The sequence below is a fragment of the Stenella coeruleoalba genome, assembly GCF_951394435.1.
Source record: "Stenella coeruleoalba genome assembly, chromosome: 1".
Taxonomy (NCBI): Eukaryota; Metazoa; Chordata; class Mammalia; order Artiodactyla; family Delphinidae; genus Stenella; species Stenella coeruleoalba.
Window position 1 is genome coordinate 45029602 of NC_137169.1, and position 10724 is coordinate 45040325.

At 43.7% G+C, this 10724-nt stretch overlaps 1 protein-coding gene across 5 annotated transcripts in view; it reads left to right on the top strand.

Annotated features, from left to right (window-relative positions):
* Window positions 1-1293, top strand: part of TCEANC2 (transcription elongation factor A N-terminal and central domain containing 2) — a 36981-nt gene extending 35688 nt beyond the window's left edge. For 3 of the 5 annotated variants that reach the window (XM_079899380.1, XM_079899379.1, XM_079899382.1), the window contains exon 5: window positions 333-1292. In XM_079899380.1, the coding sequence (XP_079755506.1) occupies window positions 333-521 (189 nt within the window). In that variant the 3' untranslated portion in view covers window positions 522-1292. Of the gene's footprint in view, window positions 1-332 lie in introns of all 5 variants that reach the window. The other 2 variants (XM_079899383.1, XM_079899381.1) reach the window with 2 other exon arrangements.
* The last annotated feature ends 9431 nt before the right edge of the window (window positions 1294-10724 follow it).

Sequence of the window (10724 nt, forward strand, 5' to 3'; positions counted from 1 at the left end):
ATTATCCTTGGTCTTCGTTTCCTGGTTGGTAAAGTACAGGGCCCAGGGCCCAGAACCCATTGCTTGGTTCAAGCCAGTTTCCTGTTATAATGGCAAATATTACCACCCGGCAGGGGTTGTGAATGAGGTCCCTGTCACAAAGCACATGGCCTCGTTCCTTAATTGCCAGGGTGGAATTAATTTGCTCTTCCTGTTTCTTTTGTGACAGGAAGTAGATGTCTTTGAATTTCAGTTGATTAATGGAGGCCTCTGAGCAAAGTGCTCCAGCCTCCCTTGCTGTTAATCCTTATGCAATGCAAGGCCCTAATTTGATAATTTTGCTGTTTTTTCAGGTGGATCACCTACTGGTTGAAAATATTGAACGGGAAACGTTTCATCTCTGCTCCCGCCTCATTAATGGGCCATACCGGCGGACAGTGAGAGCCCTGGTCTTCACATTAAAGCATCGAGCTGAAATCCGGGCTCAGGTGAAGAACGGCACGCTGCCAGTCGGCACGTTTGTACAGACCCACAAAAAATGACCTGAGCATGGTTCCAACCCTGGGCTGGGCAGAAAGGAAAATGGGCCTTTCTCTGCCATTCAAAGACTCTTTTGAGTTTGGGCGATGGCTGATGCTGGCGGTGCTGAATTTTCCCATGGTGCCATTCCTTCAGACAGAGGATACAGAGAGCCCTGGGAGACAGACCTGCAGGAAATGCTTCATAAGCTGGAGTGCGCGGGTGCTGCCTAACAGGATGCGCGCTTGCTGTCGCTAGGAAGCGCAGTACGGTTGCCATCACCCAACACAGTGAAAGGGTGACGGATTCCACTGTGAATATGCCAGGGACACCTCTAAACTTCCTCCGTGTCAGGCAGATGAAGTTACTACTTTATTTTGCCACCCTGCAGGTAACTGAAACTCAATTACCACAGCTGCTCACTCAGTTCCGTCCCCCTGAGTTTAGATAGCTCCAGTGCCTCTCAGAACTCCCCTGTCTGTACTCTTTGCTCTACCCCAGGGGTGAGCCTGCCGGAGCCCGCCAACTACCCCTTCTTTCCAGAACTCACTTATCTGAACGTTGCAGCTCTCCCTGGAAGACCTGCGTTGGTCTCCAGAGCCCCCATGCTGAGGCTTCTAATGAGGAACTGTCCTGAAGCATCCCCACACCTTGGGGTTTATTTGAATATGTTGGCTCTCTCGGTTTAGGGCTCTGTAGAAGATACATAATGAAATTGCTCTTGAAATGAATTACTGTAGGAGAAAAATTATATACATATGTATTTTCAAATGAAATACCCGTATATAGACTTGCTTGAACAATTTTGTAAGTGATATTTGCTTTTTTAAAAAAGTAATAATAAACTGGGGCTTTTTTGTCCCTAAAACCAAAGGTATGGCTTGTTCACTGAAAAGTGTTTTGGGTTGAGAAAGAGTATAGTTGGTGAAAATAAAGAATGATTGGACAGGAATCTGAGGGAGATAGCAAGACCCAAAGGTTTTTTAGGTTAGGGGAGACTGGAGCATGTTTGTAATCTGAAAAGAAGGCGCCAGTAGAAAGGGAGAGATTTAGGGAATTCCCTGGCAGTCCAGTGGTTAGGACTCTGTGCTTCCACTGCTGGCGGCCCGGGTTCGATCCCTGGTTGGGGAACTAAGATCCTGCAAGCCTCGCAGCGTGGCCAAAAAAAAAAAAAAAGGGGAGAGATTTAAAATCCAGAAAAAGAAGAGATGGATTAAAAAGGAAGGACACCCTCTCTCTCACACTCACACACACACTCAGCTTTTTTCTGACACTCTTTTGACAGTAAGTTGCATACATCACAGATCTTTACCCCAAATGACCAATAAACAAGAAATGATGCTTAGGGACTTCTCTGGTGGTGCAGTGGATAAGACTCCGCTCTCCCAATGCAGGGGGCCTGGGTTTAAGCCCTGGTCAGGGAACTACGTCCCACATGCATGCTGCAACTAAGAGTTCACATGCCACAACTAAGGAGCCAGTGAGCCGCAACTAAGGAGCCTGCCTGCCGCAACTAAGACCCGGTGCAACCAAATAAATATTAAAAAAAAGAAAAAGAAATGATGCTTAACCTCAAAAATATTCAAGAAAATGCAAAATAAAGCAATAATACAATGCCATTTTTCACCGATAAAACTGGAAAACATTTTAAATTAGGACACAGGGAGGGGGAAGGGTAAGCTGGGACAAAGACAGTAGCACTGACATAGTATATATGTCATAGTATATGTACTACCAAATGTAAAATAGATAGCTAGTGGGAAGCAGCTGCATAGCACAGGGAGATCAGCTCGGTGCTTTGTGGCCACCTACAGGGGTGGGATAGGGAGGGTGGGAGGGAGACACAAGAGGGAGGAGATATGGGGATATATGTATACACATAGCTGATTCACTTGGTTATGCAGCAAAAACTAACACAACATTGTAAAGCAATTATACTCTAATAAAGATGTTAAAAAAATAAAATGCCAACTTCTGGTGAAGATGTGGGGAAATGGTCACTTTTATACACTGATGGTGGGAATATGAATCACCACACCCTTCTTGGAAAATAATCTGCCGATATTTACAAATATTTAAACATATATGTACATTGACCCAGCAGAAAGTTTTCCTAAAGTAATACATACAAGGATGTTTTGTGCAGCATTATTTGTGTGTGGGGAAGACTGACAATGACTAGTCATTAAAAAGAATGGGACTTCCCTGGTGGCGCAGTGGATAAGAATCCACCTGCCAATGCAGGGGACACGGATTCGATCCCTGGTCCGAGGAAAATCCCACACGCCGCGGAGCAACTGGGCCCACGTGCCACAACTACTGAAGCCCGCGTGCCTAGAGCCCATGCTCTGCAACAAGAGAAGCCACTGCAATAAGCCCGCGCACTGCAACAAAGAGTAGCCCCTGCTCGCCACAACTAGAGAAAGACTGCGCGCAGCAACGAAGACCCAACGCAGCCAAAAATTAATTAATTAATTAATTTTAAAAAAAGAATGAATGACTGCTGTATCCATTGACCTGAAGGGTTGACTAAGATGTATTGTTAAGTGAAAAAATAAGAGATTTATAGAGAAATGTCTTTAATAAGAACCCAGTTTTATAAAAAGGAAACAAAAAAATCCTATATATGAATGTATGTCTTTGTACAGGATTATATGAACACAGAGAAATGTATGAAACGATATATATCAGGTCATTTCCATTGGCTGCCTTAGGGAGGAGAGGGGAGTCAGAAGATGGCATGAGAGGAGATAGGAGTTGGGGAAGAAAAAAGTGTATCAAGATGAAATCTGCCAATGTAATGATGTTGAATATACTTGTATGATTTTGTGTGTATTTATGTTTATATTTTTGTTCTTTTAATGGATTAAGCTTATCAGAGATTTATTTTAGAGAAATTTAAAAAAAGAAGCAAGGACAGAAAGAAAGGAACTAACATTGTCTACTTTCTAGGTGCTAGATACTTTTTCTAAGATAATTTGTTAGCATTTACATTGATCTTTATATAGTTTTTCAAAAATCCTGTTGAATCATCTTGTTGTATTAGTAGGTATTGTTTCAGTTTTTTAGATTTCTTTTATTCAGCAACCATTTGCTGAGTACCCATTCCATGAGGCCTTGTGGATACCTGGCAGGAGCTACAGATGAGACCCTGAGGCTCACCAAGCAGAAGTATCTTGTTCAGTTTCCCACTGCTAGTGACTACGGGAGCTGGAATAATGATTGCTCAGCACTGTGCTAGACATTTGTAAAAATACCCAATTAAAGGTGAGAAAATTGAGGCTCAACAGTGGTTTAGTAACTTACTCAAGGTCACACGGATAGTGAATAGAAGATCTAAGATTCAAAACCCAGGTCTATGCTCAACATCGCTAATCATTAGAGAAATGCAAATCAAAACTGCAGTGAGGTTTCACTAGGTCCCATTTGTTTATTTTTGTTTTTATTTCCATTTCTCTAGGAGGTGGGTCAAAAAGGATCTTGCTGTGATTTATGTCATAGAATGTTCTGCCTATGTTTTCCTCTGAGAGTTTGATGGTGTCTGGCCTTACATTTAGGTCTTTAATCCATTTCTTTTTGTAGTGAGGTGGATGGACCTAGAGACTGTCATACAGAGTGAAGTAAGTCAGAAAGAGAAAAACAAATACCGTATGCTAACACATGTATATGGAATCTAAAAAAAAAAAAAAAAAATGGTCAGAAGAACCTAGGGGCAAGACAGGAATAAAGATGCAGACCTACTAGAGAATGGACTTGAGGATACGGGGAGGGGGAAGGGTAAGCTGGGACAAAGTGAGAGTGGCATGGACATATATACACTACCAAACGTAAAATAGAAAAGCTAGTGGGAAGCAGCTGTATAGCACAGGGAGATCAGCTCTGTGCTTTGTGACCACCTAGAGGGGTGGGATAGGGAGGGTGGGAGGGAGGAAGACGCGAGAGGGAGGAGATATGGAGATATATGTATGTGTATATATATATATATATATATATATATATATATATATATATATATAGCTGATTCACTTTGTTATAAAGCAGAAACTAACATACCATTGTAAAGCAGTTATACTCCAATAAAGATGTTTAAAAAAAAAAAAACTGCATTGAGGTATCACCTCACGCCAGTCAGGATAACCATTATCAAAAAAGCTAGAGGGGCTTCCCTGGTGGTGCAGTGGTTGAGCGTCCGCCTGCCAATGCAGGGGACGTGGGTTCGTGCCCCGGTCTGGGAAGATCCCACATGCCGCGGAGCGGCTGGGCCCGTGAGCCATGGCTGCTGAGCCTGCGCGTCCGGAGCCTGTGCTCCACAACGGGAGAGGCCACGACAGTGAGAGGTACGCAGGGTACGCAGGGTACGCAGAGGTACGCAGAGGTACGCAGGGTACCTCAAAAAAAAAAAAAAAGCTAGAAACAATAAATGCTGGAAAGGGTGTGGTGAAAAGGGAACCCTCCTACACTGTTGGTGGGAATGTACGTTGATACAACCACTGTGGAAAACAGTATGGAGGTTCCTTAAAAAATTAAAGATAGAACTACCATATGACCCAGCAATCCCACTACTGGGCATATACCCTGAGAAAACCATAATTCAAGAAGAGTCATGTACCACAATGTTCATTGCAGCTCTATTTACAATAGCCAGGACATGGAAGCAACCTAAGTGTCCATCGACAGATGAATGGATAAAGAAGATGTGGCTCATATATACAATGGAATATTACTCAGCCATAAAAAGAAATGAAATTGAGTTATTTGTAGTGAGGTGGATGGACCTAGAGTCTGTCATACGGAGTGAAGTAAGTCAGAAAGAGAAAAACAAATACCGTATGCTAACACATATATATGGAATCTAAAAAATAAGGTTCTGAAGAACCTAGGGGCAGAACAGGAATAAAGAGGACATGGGGAGGGGGAAGAGTAAGCTGGGACGAAGTGAGAAAGTGGCATGGACATATATAAACTACCAAATGTAAAATAGATAGCTAGTGGGAAGCAGCTGCATAGCACAGGGAGATCAGCTCAGTGCTTTGTGACCACCTAGAGGGGTGGGATAGGGAGGGTGGGAGGGAGACGCAAGAGGGAGGGGATGTGGGGATTTACATATACATATAGCAGCCAAAAATTAATTAATTGTTTGTTATACAAACAATTTGTTATACTTTGTTATACTTTGTTATACAGCAGAAACTAACACAACATTGTAAAGCAATTATACTCCAATAAAGATGTTAGAAAAAAAAAAAAAACAGGTCTATTTGCCTGTATATAGCCTCCCAGGTTGATTTCATCCACTCTCATGGTTTCAGGCATCTTTTACATGCTGATGACAACTCCAGTTTGTATCTTCAGCCCATCCCTGTCCCCCAAGTTTCAGACCCTGGATGACCAGGATCAAATTTGAAGGGCCTTTTGAGCACTAGGCGAAGGCGTTTGGACTGATTCCATGCAGGAACTATGCAGTTAGTTTTCTGGTTAAGGGGCTGTGTAGAAGAGAAGCTGGAGCAGGGAGAGAGACCGGAAGTGGGAAGCTTCATTTTTAAACAACCAAAAGGTTCTGTTAACTTAGGAACCTGGAGTAAGTTGAAGACAAATTGCTCTCTGGCTGAAAGCCTTCAGTGGTGATAGTTGGAAACTACAATGATTACAGAGATGTGCTTTGGAGATTTGGAAAGCAGACTATGTTATTTGTGGCTGTTTTCTCCTTGATGCATGTGCAGAATTTCCATGAACACTAATGGAGCTATTCTGAGTGCTTGCTGAAGGGAAGGAGGCTTGCAGACATCCATGCAAGCTTGCCCACCCACTAAGAAGCACCTCTGAGTTCCAGCCTCTTAAAAATGAAAGGGTCAGCTCGTGAAATGAGGTGAGGGAAGTTCCTGGGACCTCTGAGTTGCCTGTAAGCCTAGGCATGAATACGGTTTCTAAATGTGTTCAGTTGCTAGGGGAAATTTGGGAGACTAAATACCATTAGAATCTGCTCCAGCAGCTTATTGATCCTTTTCTTGTGGTCGTTAAATTGGAGGTCCTGGTCTTTGGAGTAGGGAGCTTGTCTATTTTCATTCACTCAACAAAAAAATGTTGCCCAGCTCCTGTGTTCCAGGGACTAGACTGGCCCTGGGGAAACTGCAGTAAATGAGATACAATTTCTACCCTTCAGGAACTCTTAGTTTGGTGGGGAGACAGACAGGTAGGAAAATAATTACAGTATAGCCTATTAAGTGTTTACTGTAGATATTTAAAATGTTGAGGAAGTGGAGAAAGCAGTGATTAACACCATTCTAAGGGAAGGAAAGTCTTCACACAGTTAACGTTTGAACCACATCTCGAAGGGCAGTTATGAGGTCAGCACAGGGGTCAGTATGTGTGCAAAAGCACAGAGGGGTGAAGTGCATGGCTTGTTTCAGTAAAGGCAAATAAAATGGATGGTCGAAGCATAAGGGTCTTAGGAATGGAGAGAAATGGGATGAAAAAAAGCCTGGAGGGCTTGTGAAAGAGTTTGGACTTTGGCCTTCAGATCATGGGAAGCCATGAGAAGTTTCTGAGGAGGTGAGGGACCTAATAAGATGTGTGTTTTAAAATGATAAAAATGTTCCTGTATAAACAGATATTTAAGGAAAATATTTAATGAAAAAAAACACAACTATTTAAGGCAAAGGAAAGAAACACTTGAGATTCAGTAAATGAGAGATTTTTTTTTTTGACAAATGAAGTTTAGAGTTGACCAAACAGATATCATTAGAGAGTCCCAAGTTTGAAAAATGGCAGAAAAATGAAAAAGCTGAGATAATGCATTTACTGTGTTCAGTGGTGAAGGAACAGGCAGCTGGCCTTCGTTCATTTATAGAATATCAGGTTTTTAAACTTGTGCTTGTCAACCTTGGTTTTCTTTTGCTACAGCCTTAGGCCTCAGAGCCTCACTCTGAGATTTGTAATGTGTTTTGGATGCGTTTATCACAGCCAGATGGGCCAAGGGCTTAGCTTGTTGCTGCCCATTATTGCTATCGAAGGGAGTCCATCCAGAAAACAAGACTTTGGAGCTTCGATTAGGTTAGTGACACTGCCTTGGTTTCAGAAGAGAGATGATTTGATTGGATGACTTTGTATTTTCTTTTAAATCAACCAAAATGATACAATTGCTGCCAGGAATAGGCTTACCCATAAGCTAAGGAGGTTGGTCTCAAGATCCAAGAAGACCAGGATGTCCAATCAAATGCTACTTTTTCATCTTGTTAAAATCTTTGATTTAGGGAATTCCCTGGTGGTCCAGTGGTTAGGACTCGGTGCTTTCATTGCCGAGGGCATGGGTTCAATCCCTGGTCGGGAAACTAAGATTCCACAAGCCACACAGCATGGCCAAAAAAAAAATAAGAAAAATTCTTGGATTCAGGGCATATTTACTGAGTTCTCATGTGCCAAGCCCAAGGGTCAAAGGGATAAATAAAACAGTCTCTGGCCCCAGGAAGCTCACAGTCTAGTGAAGGAGACAGATAAACCATTTTTTAAAAGGCAGACAATTATGAATTATGAATTCAAAAAGTGGAAATAGGCCAATTAACATATTAGAAGATGCTCAACCTCACTGGTAATCAGGGAATGGCAAAGATTAATGCCATCTTTAAAGACCTAAAGGATGCAGGGATAGTGTTCCCTTTAACTCTCTATTTAATTCACTGGTCTGGCCCCTACAAAAATCAGATGGATCCTGAAAGACAACAGTGGACCACAGCAAGATCAACCAAGTGGTAGTTCTAATTGCGGTTGTGGCATCTTTCCTAGAGTACATTAACATGTTCTCAGGTACATAGTATGTAGCCAATGACGTAGTGAATGTTTTTCTTTTCCTTCCCTATAAGAAAGGAAGATCAGAGTTCATATTCACTTGGAACAGACAAAAGTATACATTTAGTCTTGCTCCAAGACTGTTAACTCTCCCGCTGTCTCACAACCTAGTCTGGAAAGACCTGCACTGCCTAGGTATCTTGCAGAACATCACACATGTCTACTGTGTAAAGACATCAGCTAATTGGACCAGACGAGAAAAAAACAGCGAGTATATCAGAAGCCTTAGTGAGACACATGCATTTCAGACAGTGGGAAAAAACCCTATGAAGTTTCAGGGGCCTGACATATCAGTGAAATCTTTAGGGACCTGTCATTTGGGATAGGCCAGGCACATTCCTTCCAAAGTAAAAGACAGTATTGCATCTACTCCCCCATTATGAAGGAAGCACAATGCCTGGTAGGCCTCTTTGGGTTTTGGAGGCAGCATATTCCTTCTATACCTGGGAATACTGCTTCATCCCATATACTGGATAACACAGAGGTTGCCCATTTTGATGGGGACCCAGAGTGGGAAAGCTCTCAGCAGCAGGTCTAGGCTGTAAGACAAGTAGCCCTGCTGTGTGGACCATATGATCTGGCAGAACCCATGGTATCTGAGGTATCTGTAGTGGGAAAAGATGCCTATGGAGTTTATGACAAGGCCTAGTAGGAGGGTCACCGTCTAGACCCCTGGGGTTCTGGAGCAGGGCCATGTCATCTGTAGCCAGGAATGACACACTTTTCAAAACACAGCTCCCAGGGACTTCCCTGGTGGTCCTGTGGTTAAGAGTCCGCCTTCCAATGCAGAGGACGCAGGTTCAATCCCTGGTCGGGGAACTAAGGTCCCACATGCCACGGGGCCTGGTTCGCTGCAGGGTTTTGGTAGAGACAGATCGTCTGACCACGCATCATCAAGTTGACCACGCAGCCGAAGCTGCTCATCGTGAGCTGGATTCCTTCAGATCCACCAAGTCATAAGGTCAGACAAGGCCGGCAGCAATTCGTCATGAGATAGACCTGGCACAAGTGGGATTGGGCACAGCAGGGCCACAGGGCAGAAGGTAGCTGCATGAAAATGTGGCCCAGACACCTATGTCACCCACCACATTTGCACCAGTGTGTCTTCCTCAGCTCACCTGTGATTGTCTGGGGAGCTCCTTATATCCAGCTGCAGGAGAAAAAAAGCCAAAATTTGTTCATGAGTGAGTCGGCTCAGTACATGTGAGCAAGCCAAAAATAGACCATTGCTGCACTGCAGGCCCCACACAGGGGTGTCCTTGAAAGACAGGGGAGGAGAAAATAGTTTCAGTGGGCAGAGCTTTGAATAGAACGTGTAGTCGTCCACTTTTTGGAGAAAGAAAAGGGACCCAAGGTTAGACTATTACTGGATCTCATGGGCAGCAGTGAATGGCTTGGCTGTTTGGTTAGGGATCTGGAAGGATAAGACTGGAAAACCGGGGACAAGGAGACCTGGGGTAGAGCATGTGGATGGACCTATGGAAACGGGCACCAAGCGTGAAGGTCATTCTATTCCATGTTAACACCCACCAGACAGTGTATACCATGGAAGAAGCATTAAAAAACCACGTATGTGCAGTCGATATCAGCCAGCCTCTAAGACCACCCCAGTGCTGGCAAAAGAGGTGCCTATAAACAGAGTAACCATGATGGCATGGAGAAAGGGCAAGTATGGGCCCATTAGCATGGGTTCCCTCTCACCAAGACTCATGTAGCTATTGCCGATGCTAAGTGTTCAACCTGCCAGTTACAAAACCCAACTCTGAATCTCAGATATGTTTCCTTCCCTTGAGGAAAACAAGAAGCCACTTGACAAGTTGATTATATTAAACCCCTTCTACCCTGGAAAGAGCTGTGATTCATCTTCACTGAAATAGACATATATCCTCGGTATTGCTTTGCTTGTAGGGCTTCATCCTGTGTAACTCTCCAAGGGTTACAGAGTGTTTAATCTACTGGCATAGGATCCCGCATGACTCTGCAGCAGTGGGCACACGGCCATGGAGGCAGCTCATCCCTTCACATTCTGCACTATCCTTAAGCTGCCAGCTTGGAACTATCTGTAGAAGGCACAGCTGAGGTACCAGCTCAGAAACAATACCCTGTGAGGACAGGATGTCGTCCTCCTAGAAGCAGCATATATTCTAAATCAAGGACCATTACACAGTGCTTTGTCTCCAATAGGTATTATAGAATACATGGGTCCAGAAACTAAGGGATGAAAGCAGGAGTGGTCTCTTGCTTACCATCACTCCCAGGAAACATCTATGCTTCCTGTCCCCACAGCTCTGGGTTCTGCAGGTTTAGAGGCCCTGGTTCCCAAAGAGGCAACTCTTCAGCCAGGGGAAACATCAAGATGACTCTTGAACTTTTCGCCGTGTCTG